Source organism: Dromaius novaehollandiae, chromosome 12 (assembly GCF_036370855.1).
Source record: "Dromaius novaehollandiae isolate bDroNov1 chromosome 12, bDroNov1.hap1, whole genome shotgun sequence".
In the NCBI taxonomy this organism is placed as follows: Eukaryota; Metazoa; Chordata; class Aves; order Casuariiformes; family Dromaiidae; genus Dromaius; species Dromaius novaehollandiae.
The window spans coordinates 14711357-14727900 of record NC_088109.1 but is presented as its reverse complement, the minus strand read 5'-3'; the positions used below and the strand labels follow the sequence as shown (position 1 = coordinate 14727900).

Below are 16544 nucleotides of genomic sequence, written 5' to 3'. Positions count from 1 at the left end.
CTGAGTTTTCTTTTAATTCTTTTCTTAGGTTATTCCCGGCTATTCCACCAGAGATGAATATGAGAAGATGTTTGCTTTGGGAGTAACAATGTAAGATGATATGTCATTATTAAAATATATCAAGGATTGAACTAAAGAGTAATTCAAACATCAGCCACTGCTTGATTAAAATTTCTAGTGCAGATGAGTTTCAGCTGTGCTCCTGATACTGCAAAGCATTAATGATCACTTAAGTGGAATTACTCAGTAGTTTAAACTATGTTCAGCCACATATATAAGGATGTAGTTAAGGCCCACGAGACTCGATTAGGTTTATGTGTGTTTTGACCGTGTTACAGCCTAAAGCCTTAATCATAACCTACTTACAAGACTGGCTAGTTCTACTTTGCAGTGGTTTTATTGTAAGCTATAAAGAGAAAGTAAGTTATTAGAAGTTCCTCTTCTATTATACTAAGGCTTTGAAGTAGAAAGCTATGATTTTAAATTTTTTTGAATAATATTTGCCTGCTTTTTTTATTGTGCATCTAGTTGATGAGCAGAGGGTTGTTATTCTGTTGTGTACCATGGAGAGAACCATTAAAAACTACTGGAGATTTGGGTGTGTACAAATAAGGAAGCCAGAAGAAATGAAAGGGCATAAATACAGGGAATGATGATTGCCACTCTCCTGGGGATTTAATAGGAGTGTGGAGAACTGTTTTGGGGTAATGTCTTCAAAAGCAACTATTAGACTTAGGAGGAGTTACATTGAAAACCAATGGCATAAAGATGCCAACAATGTGAAAAGGTGTTTCCTTTTGTCCTCGTCACTATGCTAAATGCCAGTACTAAATTTCCATTTAATTTTTTCATCCATGCAATTTTGACAGATGAACTCAAATATTTAAAAAGCTAAATGTTCCTCTGAGAATGTGTTGGTACACTGCTAATAAAGAAGGAACTCAGTTAAGTTGGGAATTTGATAATGCCAGATCTTTAACAACAAATAGAGGCACAGGAGATTATTACTTTTGTTATACTGAAAACATATAGGTATGTACAGACTTCATTCCAGTCTGAGTAGTATGTGGTATCATTGCATTTGTTCCTATTGCAAGGTATGGTCAGATGACTGCAGGGAGCTACTGCTACATTGGACCCCAGGGCATAGTCCATGGGACTGTGGTAAGAAATTGGGGAAGGTCTATTTGTGGAGAGCCAATGGGGGAGGGTATCTCCTACAGTGGCTGGTGGCTTGAGTGGAATGGATTGCTGTGAGCAGGATGCAAAGAAATTCTCCCTATTTCCTCCTTAAAAAAAAGTCTCCTACTCAGTGCATGGCATCTTATGCAGAATCAAAACCTCAAAATCCGCAATCAAGGTTTCAATTTGAGCTCATATCTAGCTACAGACAGTGAAGTATGAATTGACCAAATGTTCACTATGTGGTAGACTGATAATGACATATTCTTGTACCTCATTTTAAAACAAAGCATCTTGGATCTATGAGACTCTTCATAGCATCTAAAGTCCTATCTAAGTATCTGTGCTTGCATTGTCTAATCAAAGAGTATGTCCACAGAGTCTTTTCTATAGAAATGATCCTTTCAGGCAATCTGTGTTCTCTTTATTGGCATCATGGCATGCTTAAGCTTTTCACAGGAGTATTTATGACCTTAATCCAAGAAGAACTAGAGATCTGCAGAAATCATTTAACCTAGTGCATTTCTACTTTTTTTTGTATGTGGGGCCTTTGCTCCTCTCTATAGGGCATGTACAGATATCCTAACAAAAGGCTTGTCTTCCTTGTTTGTCTTTTGCTGAAATCTTGATGAAGTCTGTATGCCCCAAGACCAGCATTTTGGGAACCATTGATCATTCCATTCTATTTCAGTGACTGAACCATGTATTATCAGGACAGGTGGTTTCATGGCATCACTTAGTAATAATTTTCCTTCTTAAAGGAGTGAAACAGATTCTTGGTGCTAATGACCCCTGAGGCCAATTCTGCTGTTTCAAACTCTGTGTTTGCAATAGGAATGAAAGATTATTCAAATATAAAAATAGCAACACCTTTGAGTACCTCAACCAGTCCTGCTTGCAAACAGCCATGTGTTAAAAATATCTAGTCAGTATTGAAATTCATTGAGAATACAATGTTAAATTTTTATCTTTAAATTCCAGGAACTCTAGGAAAATGGCTCAGAATAATTGCTGTATTGTGTTGTGTGTAGCTCACAGTGCTGAATGCAGGCCGTCGCTACTTGAAAGTGGAAGACCTGTCTGGAAAAGTGTTCGTTACCTCTGGTCTTGGGGGAATGAGTGGGGCTCAAGCGAAGGCTGCAGTCATTGCTGGGTGTGTGGGGATCATTGCAGAGGTGAGAGCAATGCTCTTTTTGTTCTGTCTTCCCTTCTTTATATGCTGAATCAGAACTCTCCTGACATATTCCTCAATTAACCCTGGCAGGCCAAAATAAGGCTAATTACAAGACTTATGAAAATCTCAGCTCTAAACAGCAAACTTAAGTTCTTAGGGCAAATGCTGATGATGTTCTGCAGTGGCATTCTTGCTGTTCCCTGAAGTTCACCCACAGCATATATTCTTGTTAAATGTTTTGTCCTGATGTGATGTTTGTCTGTTCCAAATATGTTAAAATAGAACAGCTATTCCACCCCCTGAACAAGAAGAATCTAATAATCTGTGATTCAAAGATTGCTGATGTTCTAAGCAACGACAACAGTGTATGGTAGGATCCACTGGATCCTTAGAGACCCATAAGTATCACATATAATCTTGAACATCAGTATCATGACTTTTGTAAGTATATATGCCTATAAGTTTCAAGTGAAGTACGCTTGCCTAAAATGAAAGTAACATTAGGGTCTCCTAATAGCTGCATTTTGCAGCTGCAATGCTTATTGCAAGGTTTTATTCTAACAAATCAGAAGAATAGACAACAAAAATATTGCACGATTTTTCTAACAAAATGTTGCTCTGCAATTATGTGATAATGGCAGTGAATATCTTTGTTTTAATGAACTGGATCTCTGGCTATTGACAAATAAGACTTCCATGCCCTTCTTTTTTCTTCATGGCAACCTTTTAATTCAATACACTGGGGAAGCATTTGTCATAGAGCAGATATAGGACTGACCAAAATGTGGTGTGCTCTTTGGAGTATATGTAGTTGATGAGCTCTTGTTACTGCTCCAGAGAACAAGACATTTTGAGAACCAAACTGCAGTCAGAGTTGACTGGAGTGGGAGTTTAGCCTTCTCAGCTGAAATAGTTTGCAGAGAGAATTAGCTGGCAGACCTCTGCTGTAGGTATGTCATTTGCTGCAATGAAAAGAGTAATAATATTGCAATCTGACCCATGGTAGTTATAATTAAACTTCAAAACACTATGGGTCAGACTGCCACGTGGCATGCAGTAAATCTGACCTGCTGTGGCTAGCTGAGGTCTTATTCATGGAATGCGAGAATTTAATCTAGTTTGCAAGGATGGTGCAAAAGCATTTTTGTTAGCACAGCATTAGCTTTGCATGCATTTGACATCTCATCAGGTACTCCCTGCAGGTGACATAAATTTATTCAATTTATTATTGAATGAATTATTATTGAATAAATGATCTTATCCAGACTTGTACTCTATCATCATGATCTTTCAAATGCTAGAATACAAAAGAGGGATTCCAGTGAATGGTATTTGCAGCAGTCCTTTGTCCTTTTCATCTCTATGGCTGCAGATGATTTTGTTCAGGAGATTGAATATCGCCTGGTTTTTATCTCCTGTGAGATGATCCTTGTCGGAAATGAGTCTCAGGAACACATGTGGATAGCTATATATATGTACATATTTATTTAAGGAACTATTTATGCAAATGACATTGAATTGTGCAAGAGATGTCATTTTGTCAGCCAGGGCTTCCGAAGCTCAGACAGAAGGATTAATGGTGCGAGTCTTTTACCTCTTCTATTTGACATGAAGCAGATTGTAATTTTATGAAATAACTGTGTGTGGAGGGTCAGGCAATATCCTGTGAGCTGCACTAAGCTCTAAGGTTACCCTGGAGGTGACATTAGGTCACCATATTTGTGCAGTCTTTTTAAACTACTGAGATACTGATTAAAGAAAAAAGAGCATTTTTCTGAAAACATGATTCAATGGAAGCTGGTTTTCTTCAGTGCACTAGCATGGCTGTGAAAGCAGGCCTAAGACTGTCAGAGTGGTCTGAAGCAAAATATGTAGGGTATTGTAGCAGATTTAAATAGATCTGATCTGAGCTATGCTGAGCTTTAAATAAACCCAATCCCTGTAATTCGTATGGACCATTTAATAATATCTTCTCTCCCTGTGCTGATTTAAATAACTCCCAAAGCAGCTGTCTCCCTCTGCACCTGACTTCTCATTGAATAATTCCATCGGCAATGACATTGACATTATCATAACCTGGGGTTTTGGTAGGATAGCCTTTATTAATGATGCAGGAATTGATAGGAGGTTTCTCATGCTAAGAATAATTGGGAAAGAGGAGGTTTCTTGGAGTTCAAGCGGTTCCTGAATATGGAACATGTTTAATTGACATATAAATAAATATTTTGGTAACAAGAAATAATGGGCTGAAAATGATGGCGCTGATCACAGGGAAGTAAAATGCTTTAATGAAGTACTATAAAACAGTTGGGACATGTGCATGCTTGTGCTCACACAACTTTGGGTGTTTAAATCAGTTACTACCTCAGAAAATTGGCTTGAATTAATTTTGCTGCTTGCTTTATGCCACTGGTAACTCACTATAAAAGTCTCAGTGATGTACAACTTTGTACACTGAATCATTGATGTGGAAGCTGTGCCAGAGGTTCCACAGTTTGTCTATCCATTTATATTTTTACCCATCTGTCTCCTGTGTGTACAAACATTGACACACACAGAAACAGAGGACAGAAGAGAGTACAGATTTTGGATTCTGCTTGTTTGGAGCTTCAAAGTTCAAAGCAAGAGGGGATCAGAGATTTTTTTATCCATTCCATTTTCACAGAGGCACCAGCTGGTTGGGATGAGAAAATTATTTTCTCTTTTCCGTATTTTGTTGAAATTTCCAATGAGCAGTCAAAGAACAAAAGTGAGAGTCAATTTTAGTCAGCAAATCACTGCTTAGTCATGGGCAGTCTGGCAGAAATTCCTATTTCTGTGTTGATCGAAGAAAATATTTCCTTAATCAAATATAAACTTTATTTTCACAGAAAATATCAGGGTTTATTTGAAAAAGATAAATCATAAACATTTTGGCTTTCAATTTTTTCAACAGAATCATGAAAAACAATAAAAACCATGAGAAATTGGTGGAAAAATATCTTGTACAATTTTAGTGAGAAGCCTTGTTTTGCAAAATGTGTTTGGGAAGTGGTGGGTCAAAAAGTTTTTTCCCTTGTCTCACTTCTAGCCTGAAATAATGGAACAGATAAAAGCCAGAGATGGAAAGTAACATCTGCTCCATCTTTTTAAGACCAACACAGGGCTCTTCCCTTCACCCATTTGCTGCTCTTTCTTCCAGGCTAATTGAAAAAGTAAAAATAAGTCACTGGACAGGGGAAACAGGAGTTTTAAGATTTCTGCTATTTGTCTTAGGTTGATGAAGCAGCACTTCTGAAACGTTACAAGCAAGGGTGGCTGATGGAAATCTCTAATAACCTGGACCACTGCATTGCTCGCCTCAGGTATGACTTGTAACACAACTTAGTGAGTTTCTCTACCCTTTAATTCTCACTTTACATCTTTGTGCACTGTGCAATTTTAGTGAGCATGGAGGAGGGGCTGAGGGACACCTCTTCTTATTCCAGCTCTGTTATTCGATGTTATTTGTATGTGGATCCAGTGTCTTTGAGTGTTTATTTCTTTAGCCCAGTACTACCCTTTCAGAACAGGAAACAATTCTGATTTATACCTGGGAAAATGAGAGGATCAGGCCCATGTTTCAAAAATTCAGTGCATTAATTCCCTCTATTGTTTTTACTTCTTATCCATTTAAAAATCTCTCTCATTTTTACAAGGCAACAGTATAGCAGGCCAAATGAAGCCGCAAAAGCAATGCTGCATGGCTGCTCCATCAGGACGTGCACATGACACCAAGTGATGCTTATGGGAACCTAGGGGCCACATTTTGAGCCTGTGAATTAAAAGCATTGCTGACTTTCCTTAGGTGAATGGGGTAGGCTATGGCTTCTCTTCAATTTCTGTGCAGAGAGGAGGAAAAAGGTATGCTGTGAAGGCGCGGTAAGGAGCAGGCTGTTGAGCTCCTGTCTGGAGCAAGTGGGAGAAGAGGGTAGCAAAACATGGAAGGTAGGGGGGAACCTTCAGGTTGGAGTCTATTACAGACTCCACCTAAATTCAGTGAGGATTAGATTGTGTTGCTGGTACCTGCTGCCAAAAACAGCTCCAGCTAGAACTTTCAAGGTGAAGAGGAGGGGAAGCTAGTATGTATCTTTTAGCTGCTACCCCCCACACCCGAGGGCTGTATGTCCCAGCCCAGGTTAATGGTGATGCCTAAGAAAGCCAAGTGGAGGAAAGAAACTGATTGCTATGAAACCTTTTGGAGACTACTTTGTTTCCTCAGAAAACCTCAATAATCACAGTGCCCCCAGTTCCTACTACTGTTCCTGATTCTGCTGTGTTTGGGTACCTAAACTTCTGCTCTGTTCAGAGTCCCAGAGATATTCGAATGAAGGGGTATCTTTCTTTCTAATATCTATTGCCTAGTTGAGTGTTTGGAACTACATATAGACTTTTTTGCTGCTTTTTATTGTGTATGAGATTTGTACATTGCAATTATCCATGTGATGTATGTTCTTCAACCAGTCTTTTTTTTTACTCTATTTTAGAGATGCAAGAAAGAATAAAATTGCCCTTAGTTTGGGTTACCATGGGAATGTGGTAGAGTTGTGGTAAGTTGTAGATAATTGACATAAATGCTCTGGCTTGTTGGTCAGCTTGGAATTAGTTCCCAAACTTGGAACAGAAGGAACATTAACCTAGTGCTAAGTTTGACTCTAGGTGCTAACGAAAAACTGTATTGTCAAAAGAGGGATCTTGTGTCCTGATTCTCTGTTGCTTCTCATGCATCTGCTCCTTTCGTCATAGAGCAATGAATATTTTAGGGAGAGAAATCCCTAAGATTCCTTCTCAGATGGAGAGAATGTATCCCCCTCGTTCTAACCTTTGGCTGACTGGATAGCAAGAAAATATCTTTGGCTTTGAAGAATAGAAGTATTGAAATAGCAGCTGAATAATAACAATCAGATGATGGATAGAAATTCTGGCACTCTTGAGGCTTTGTCTGATGGTTAACCTTGCTGTTACACAATACACCAATGGTTGAGACTGACCAATATATCTGGTGGTATGTCATACTGGTATTTCAGACTTATCTATCAGCATTCCTATACAGGGAAATGTTTAGTATAAAATTTACATGTCTTTTCTAAATCTTTATCACCATAATTTTCCACCTCTCGACCCCTAAAACAGACTTAGCCTGCCAAGAGCATGCCTTTATAAACAGTGTCTTGGGATGCAAAAACTCCTCCTTGAAGTGATTGATGCTCACCTGGAAGAGGAACAGGAATGTGGAATGATAGCTTCTGTTCAAACACTCCATTGTCTTGCCTTCCTCCAGGGAGAGGCTTGTGTATGAGCTGGACACAACCGGAGAGCTGCTAGTTGATCTGGGATCTGACCAAACTTCCTGTCATAACCCATTCAGTGGTGGATACTATCCAGTTCAACTCAGCTTTGAGGAAGCAAAGCAGCTCCTATCCACTAGTCCAGGGAAGTTCCGGACCCTGGTGCAAGAGAGGTAAAGGTTTTAGTGATAAATTTTTTTTAACCTTTGTTTAGTTGCTCTATAAGTGATCAAATTTTTCTTTGCCACAAGAAGTTTCACTGAATCATTGGATCCGGCTCTACTTTTTGGTATTTCAGTAGAAATCTGGAGTAAAGCTATTGCATTTTCACTAATAGCCCCTGACTTTGCACTTACATAGCTATAACTCAGAATCTGGCAGACATCACCTACCGACCATTTCAAGAGTAGTCTCTAGTGTAATGTGATCTAAGGTCTGCAAACTTACAATTTATTTCACTTCTACAAATTAGTAAATTGCATTAGATTTTAAAAATCCAGGACAATAAATACAATTCTACTTAGATGGAATTGTACCTGGTGGTTTAGGTTCACTGATTAGATCATAAAACCATAGTGGGTGAGTCAGAGTCCATCTAGCCTGTATCCAGCTGTGGCCAGTAGTAGTTTTTTAGGTAAGGATATAAAGGAGACAAACTCCCCCAAACCAACTCTTTGTACTTGTAACTTTTGTTTACCATCTTGCAAATCAGGAGTAGCCCCCTGAAATCAATTTTGCAGGTGGAATTGGACATTAAGTCAACAATGAAGTTCTTTTGATGGTAAATCACTTAAGGATTTTGGGATAACAGGTGCTATAGAGATTGAAAGTATCTTGATTGATATCTTCTGGGTTTATGTCTGGATTTCTCTGGGATTTTTCAGATCCATTTGTTTTCTATCCCCTCCTCCTAGTGCCTTTAGTGATTTCATGGTATTTTTGAAATTTTATTGATCTCAGGGACAACTGTTTTCCTTTATTTCAGTTTGAGGAGACAAGTGGCTGCTATTAACAGACTAGCTGATAAGGGCATGTTTTTCTGGGATTATGGCAACGCTTTTCTCTTGGAAGCTCAAAGGGCTGGTGAGTAGATGCTGGAGTTCTTAGACAAAAACAAAGATAATTTAAAGTACATCTTCCTAGCCCTATGCTTTGCTAGGATAGGGCTGGCCACTGTTTTACTAATTATTTAATCCCTCTTTTTCTCATGCTGAATTTTGGGACCCCCAACCCTTTTCTCTGACTGGAGAGGTGCAGGGTGGAACCCAGGTGCAGTCTGGTTTTACATTTTACAGGTTTTCCTCATCTAATCATGGACCTTTAAAATCCTTTTCTAGGTGCTGACGTTGAAAAAAGAGGAGCCAATAAAACAGAATTCCGGTATCCTTCCTATGTTCAGCACATCATGGGGTACGTTGGGGATAGCTTGGAACAAAATGCTCCAGAATGAGTCATAAACCACTTCTGCAGGGGAAGAGATTACTACAAAGATTCCACTTACTAGTGCAAATCTTGCTGTGTAATATGAATGATGCTGAAAAGGAGCGAACTGTAGCAGTAGGAAATTTCATCCCACAGGTGTTATGCCAGAACTGGTTGCCTTTCTCTCTGCTCTGGATTAGTGCCTGTGTGTGGCTTAGCAGAAGGGGCAAGTCACAGCCCCAAACTATATGCAATTTCACCTCTAGGTGTGTAAAATGAGTCTGCTGTCTCTTCAGAGCAGTGTAGCTCAATTCCAAGTCATAGAGGCCTATGCCAACACTGAAGTTTAAAGCAGGCCTGAAATAGCATTCTTTTCCATCGGTGCTGCTGACTGTACCCTCTACCCAAGCTCTCCTACTGAGGTCAGCTTTCCTATAAGCAGTATGATCTGTTGGGTGACTGAGTTGTGACAAGTTTTTCCCTGCCTCATGCTCAGCTTGTCTAGACCATGTGAACAAAGGCCTAAACATGACGCTAGGCTAAACATGATGAAGCGCCACTCAGAATAGATCTCTTTCTCTGGAGCTCAAGTGAAGTATATTTTACTATTGTGTGTAAACAACGTGGACAGCAAGTGAGTCTGGATTTGGGCATTTGTTAAGACCTAAACTTGTCTAATAGTGTAAATGCACTCAGAGTTAGCCTGGTTTAAGAAAGAAGAAACCAGACACCAATAAGAGTAGGTTTTGTAAAACAAATGAAAAATTACAATACATCTGATGCACTTGTTTGATTGCATTGCCCAGCATTCCTATGAAAATTCTGGTTTGCCTGTGCATTTGTATATACCATTTGATGGCTGTGTGAAACAGCACTGTTTCGTTTCTGAGTTAATGGTCCCTAATGCTTCTGTTTAGATTAGTTCATTCAAAATGTTTCAAATTCTTCCATCTCCAGCTAATGAAAGAAAAGCACTGCTAGCAGCCAGGATAAATAAGGAAAGAATTTCAACTATCTCCTAATGAAACATTTTCTCTTCCCAGGGACATTTTTTCTCTAGGGTTTGGGCCATTTCGCTGGGTTTGCACCTCAGGTGACCCACAGGATCTTGCTACCACTGACTCAATCGCCATGTCTGTGCTGGAGGACTCCATATGTAGGGGAGGTAGGATACCATCCCATGACTGGGGATGCTTTGGGGGGGAAAAAAGTAAAGTGACAGTTGTGTGACTTCTGATGGCTTTTGCCCAAAATCTTAGAAAGCAGTTTCTTGCCTATTCCACATGGGCAGGAAATCTCCCTTGTCTCCAAATTCCTACAAGGAGTGTAACCAGTAGGTAAGATGTAAAAACACTGTGTAGAGGGATTATTGATCCTGAAGCTATTGCAATTTTGATTAAGAGTGTTTCTTTCCATTTGTTATAGATTTTCCTGCACCTTGTCACCTTGAAACTTTAAGGCAAGGAGTATCTCTCATCAACAGGTTTCAGAGTTCTTTTTAAAGGAGTCAAATTGCTTTGTCCCTATCTCACAGGCAGAGGAATGAGGCAGGGAGATCTAGAGAGGTTTGTAAGAGGCTAGCAAGCAGATCAGTGGCAGGGAACCCAGGTTTCCTGGGTGTGGTGCTCCATCCAGTGTCATTTATGATTACAATTTTGATGTTTGTCTTCTATGTCATTTGGTAACCAAGTGATACCTTATCATACTTGCTGATGGAACCAATCTGGAATACCTATATGGATCTGTTTTACTCTAGGAATTACACCAACTTTCATTCTTCCATATCCCTTAAAGTGGACCACTGTTATCCTCAGTTTATGAATGGGAACTGAGACAAAGCAGCTAATCCTGTGTTGGGAAACAAATCATGATCTTCTAGATTACAGTGGGGGGCCCTAATCCTTCTCTTTTTTTGGTTTACTTCTACAGTAGCTGGACAGCGGAATCAGACTTAAGTGTCATTGTCCCTCAGCACTGAAGTCCTCTGTTCTATTTCCATGCAGTGGACTTTTGTGCTTCTTGGAATTAATCAAACATGTCTGTTTTGATCATTAAAAATATGAAATGCTGCAATCGCCCTTTCCTGTATCCCAGGTTGGATTAGTCTACCTTCTGGTTTGCTTTTCCATAGTGCAAGCTGCTTTCATCAAACCTTGCCAAGACCACCATTACTGGTATTAATGGAAAGGTTCATAAGGGAATGGATCACAAATCAAAATCATATTTTATCAGGAGGAGAACATAATATTTTTATCTGGTAATTTCTTCCTTTTTTCATATTAAAATATTTTTTGCTTCTTTCATGAAAGACACTACGGAAATGTAACTAAAAGTGAAGATATGGAATGCTCTCCTATTTGTTGTGGAACAGTTAGTCCAGCGAGGAGCCAAAGTGGTATTCCTGGAAAGAATCTGCCACAGTCAGATATGTTTCTTATTTGAGATAAAACTACTGTTATCTTCATGTAATGCAAGGCTGGTGTCCAGCCTTCTCATCCTTCTAAGAGGTGAATCACTGATGGGAGGATCCAACCCTGTGAGATCCTCAGTGCTGCCAATTTTCATAAACTTCTCTTAGGTGTCATCCTGAAGAAATAGCACTGAAACATGGGTTGTTGTTAATGAAGCGACCCAGAAATTCCTTCCATCTTATGAACACCGAGGTTTTTGTGTTTTTAAACCTGGCCCCTTGACATAGTTGAAGGGATGGTAAAATCCAATGCTGTAGTGTTGGATCTATTTTCAAAAATCTGCAGCAGATTTTCTGCGATGTGCTGCAATATCCAGTTGTTTTCTTCTTTCAAGAATGAGCTTATGCATGACCTTTGGATAGTTTGAATTGCAAGAGTAGGAAATAAATCAGTTTCTGTATGTGCAATGGGTGTCTATATAGATGTTAATGCAAGACTGAGGATAGAAGTCTCTTCCACAGACAAAAAGCATTAGACTCTATACATGTACATTTTTAATTTAAGTAAAAAAATGGCATTTTAAAATCCTAACAGCTGAAAACAGGCATTAGGGTAATGCTATTATTGGATTTGTTGTATTTGGCAGGACTAGGGGAACAGGAATCCAAAGAAGTGAAAACAATTTGGCCAGAAAATAAACACAGCCATTCACAGTTTTGTGTTCTTGACTGTTCCACTTGTTGTCCACTCCCTATGGAACCTTGGCTTGGACCAAATTCCAGTGTCTGGATAGCCTCATGTATATATGCGTCCAAAACCTGAACATACCTTTGAATTTTGTAAAAGAAACTGTCATTATAATGGCTGATCAAAAACTCCACAGACCTGAATTCTGTCACATTCAAAGTCTAAGCTTTTGATCTGGCCTTGAGTCCAATTTTAACTATTCTTTTCCTTTTGGGAAGATGAATTTTTATCCTTAAATCCCATAAACTGTGAGGAAGTACTGTACAATATAATTGTTTGCATCCACTTCCAGTGTACCAAGATTTTACATTAGCCTTGGTGTGAGAGATGCAGCACTCATGGTTGGAGTGAAACTTGTATTTACTACCTTTGTGGTAATCTGAAGGCTGAACTAACACATAATGACAATATAAATCTCCCAAGAGCAAAGGGAGGCAATCTCCATGCTCATGAGGACTATTCCTCTGCATGCACAATGTTCTTTAGTATCTTCCCAAGCCTCAATAAGTACAAGGGCCTGTGGAATACCAGAAGCAACACAGTAGCTTGCCTGATTTAGGAACAGATTTCTATTGGGTCAGCAGCAGTTTAGCGAATGAGAGACACATGGAACTAATCCAAAGTCGAGCTTTTTCTAGAAAAAGTGCTGTGAGATTTTCAACTGCGGGAAGTCATACTAAATAAAAGGGAGGTTTCTTCACCTCCTCAGGGCTAACAAATGAAATTCAGCTTTGGACACAGCACACTTTAGAATAAAATATGACAGTTTATTGGAGCTAGGTGGGAGGGATGGATGTGCTATGTTGAGATATGTCCTTGTAGCCAGTTTTCTCATCTGGCTTTTCCTCTGGATAAGTCCTATAGAATGCAACAGACAGTAAGATCCTTTCTGTTAGTCTAAGCACTATAAAGTGTAAAATGTGATAAGTACTCTAAGGTTGCTTTTAAGAGCTATAGAAAGGAATTAATTTTCTATTCCATTTTCTAGATCAACTCCTGTAAACTCTCATTAAACATCTATAATATCCTAAGTGAATACTAACCATTACCTTCTAGAAGATGTTTCCTTAAAGCTTATGTATGGTAGTATGATCCTACTAGGACAGCACAAGCAGGTGTTTCAGCTTTCACTCCTTGCGAATCTAAGAGCTGACATGTTAATCCTCCTTGCAAAGTGTAGAGGTTCTCACTCGGAGCCAACCCATAAGGCACTGACAGGTCATTTTAGCATCCCTACAACTCTCTGCAGGAGACCTGCCCCTGCAGGAGTGAAGGTTTTACATTTCCCTTTAACAATGTGTTTAACCCAAATTAAATACAAGTATCTTGTCTTTTCCTCATTTCTAGTTGTAGTATGTGTATTTGCTGACATATTGCTTAGTGGAAAGACAGTAGTCTAAACACTCAGTTACCTGGGAACAATTTCAAGTTAGGAGTATACAGGGTGACTGACTTCCAGACATAGGTCATGTGTACATTATAATTTGATTTGAAAATGGACGAGAGCTGGAAAGTGGTGTGGAATATGGTATCTTGGCATCTAGTGGGTGCTGAAATGATTATAACTTAAAACTCCAGTGCATGAGCAAATCACTGTGGCTTAGCGTGTTACTGTGTGTCAGCTGAGCCCTGGCAGGTGCCCAAGTCTCTTAGGACAAGGTGATATGACATAGTTTAGCCCATAGAGGAGGAGCCTACAGGCTACTGCTACTGTAACAGCAACTTTTGAGCTCACATTCACGCTGTCTGGAAAGGCATAACTGTAAAAGCCCCCAAAAGGGAGGGTGGCAAGAAAATGCTTCTGTCCCATCCTACACTCTCTTCTTTTTGTTACTCACTTGCTACAGCTAGTTCCAGGCCTTTGGAGGCAGCTGATTGTACTGGGGTCGCCATGTACCTGAGTGATGTGTCATGTTTCGCTAACTTTCACTTCAAGCATCTTTATTTTTACTGCTCTTCAGTTTGTGTGATTGATGAAACGGAATGGCGTGGGTATAAATGAGAGAGAAAGCCAGAGAATGGTTAAAAACATTATGTATAATTCTCTTCTCAGATAGTATATCTATATAGCTATATATCTGTAAACAAGGTGCAGGGTGAATTTACACATGGAGTAGCTTGCTACAAAATAAATCCTTCTGTGCCGTCTTTTATTCCATAGTAATATGAGACAATATACTCCAGTTTCACTGTGGTATGAGTGACCTTAGTTTTCTCTTGAGATAAAAACATTCACATGGGCAATTAGTATAAAGCAACTACTGTGCTGTAAATCTATACTCCAACTTACCATTGTAATAGTTTATTAGTGTAACTTATCCTCAAGTACGTATTACCAGCTCCTTCTGAGATTTTCTGACAGATGCTCAAATGAATTATTTCTTACCTCTGAGGTAAGACTGGCCTGTAGAGCTTAGTATCATGGAGTTTGCTAAAGCTACTTATTTAGCAAAGGCTCAGAGAGGGATTAGGCATTTAGTAGGCAGAAAGCCAGGTGACAAAGCACGAACAGGACATATGACCTGTATTTTAAAATTTAATTTAGTTTCCTAAAGATCTGAATGTGAGACATCATTCCCAGCTGCCTCCCAGGTGACTTCTTACACCTTCCTCTCAATATAATGGTGCCGGTCACTCATAGGCTGCACATGATTCTATATAGCACTTCCTATATGCGTGCTTATATCTGAGAGCAGAATTTGACTCTCTAGTGCTGTCAGATGATTTTAATTTTATTTAGAGCATATTGCATTCAATTTCAAAACCTCTCTTCATTCTTGTTTTCTCTTGCAAGTGAGCGCAGCTGTGAAGCAGCAGTACCATGACAACATCCGCTGGATTCGGGAAGCTGGCAGGCACAGCTTGGTAAGTGTACAACCTCCTTCAGCACATGTGACCTCTCCAGGTTCAGACCACAGTTTTGAAGGCTGGAGTGAAAAGCAGGAGTGTGTGTGAACGAAAACACTGGCTCTAACTCCCTTTTCTGTACTGAGGAAGGGTGGACAACTTACATGTCTCTCTACGGCAGGGTTTTAGGGTGAGCCAGACCCTTCCTCTCCTCATCTGGAAATGTCCAAATACTCCAGCAACATCTGGTCCTGTCTCTGGAGAGAAATAAGCTAGTGATTCAACCTCCACCTCATTTGCTACTACCTTTCCTTTGGCGCCATATAAAATGTCCTCCTTGGCATTTCTTTGGCCCTACCTCTTCAGCCCTGCAGTTCCCAGTGCTCCTTTCAAAACAAGTAATAAGGTGAAAGGACTGCGTCACCTTATTGCATAGTGGGAAGCAGGGCACAATGAAACATCCTTTGTTTTTCTTTTAGGGCAGAATCACACTGTGAAACTAACTGGTAGCACTGTAGGGTTTATGCATGCTCTCCTCATCTGGAAGCCAGACTAGCTTGTGGAATAAGAGCCGAGGAGGAGCATAGCTGTGCGGGACAGATGTTCTTTGCCATTCTTTGTCTCCGTATTTCTTTTCCAGCCCACCATTGCTGGTTCCAAACCTCTGCTTTTCAGCTGTTGATAAGGCATTTGTTGATAGGGGGATTAGAGCCTAGCAATCAGGTTGATTTAAAAAATTGGATTTATTGGACAGTAGCAGCTGAATACAGTCATACATCTCACTGATTGTGTGAGTGGAGATAAAACTCGGTTCAAAGAGGGGCTTTAATTTCTTTTTTCTGGAAGCTGGGTGTTGATGAATGAATTATCTGTGCTTTCTCCTACAGAGGGGGGCAATCATATGACTCCATTTATCTGGGTCCTGAAGATAAGGCATTTGCACAGGGAACCTTATCTCTCTGACATTTTTATCTTCCAGGTTGTTGGCTCTCAAGCTAGAATCTTGTATTCTGATCAGAAGGGTCGTGTGTCTATAGCCGTGGCTATTAATCGAGCGATTTCTGAAGGAAAGATTAAGGTTTGGCTTTTTCCATTTGATATAGCCTGGCAATTTTATTTAATATCCGAGCCTGGGTTGGCAAGTGAGAAGGGGAATGAGAGGAACAAATGAGAGCAGAAATACCTGCTATTTATGTGGGACCAGTATTCTGTTAGCATCTATTATGGCTTAATCTTCCTCTGTCAAATGTCACCGGTACTGCCCTGTGTAACAGAGGAGAGACAGGTTAAGAAACTCTCTCTGAAATATGCTACCTTTGATTTCATGTTGGGAATCTGTCTTATTTTGTATTTGGGCATCTGCAAGCACAGTTTATCATACTGTCTGCAAGAGAAGATTTGCTGAAGACACAAGGCAGGGGCTCTAACTTCTTAGGAGTGCCCTGAACAGGCCAA

At 39.7% G+C, this 16544-nt stretch overlaps 1 protein-coding gene across 1 annotated transcript in view; it reads left to right on the top strand.

Annotated features, from left to right (window-relative positions):
• Positions 1 to 16544, top strand: part of UROC1 (urocanate hydratase 1) — a 45503-nt gene that overhangs the window by 15240 nt on the left and 13719 nt on the right. Inside the window, exons 6-16 of the mRNA XM_026093122.2 lie at positions 29 to 90; positions 1098 to 1164; positions 2214 to 2357; positions 5612 to 5700; positions 6862 to 6924; positions 7656 to 7835; positions 8648 to 8745; positions 9000 to 9072; positions 10128 to 10249; positions 15037 to 15107; positions 16069 to 16167. Coding sequence (XP_025948907.2) covers positions 29 to 90; positions 1098 to 1164; positions 2214 to 2357; positions 5612 to 5700; positions 6862 to 6924; positions 7656 to 7835; positions 8648 to 8745; positions 9000 to 9072; positions 10128 to 10249; positions 15037 to 15107; positions 16069 to 16167 — 1068 coding nt within the window. The remainder of the gene's footprint in view (positions 1 to 28; positions 91 to 1097; positions 1165 to 2213; positions 2358 to 5611; positions 5701 to 6861; positions 6925 to 7655; positions 7836 to 8647; positions 8746 to 8999; positions 9073 to 10127; positions 10250 to 15036; positions 15108 to 16068; positions 16168 to 16544) is intronic.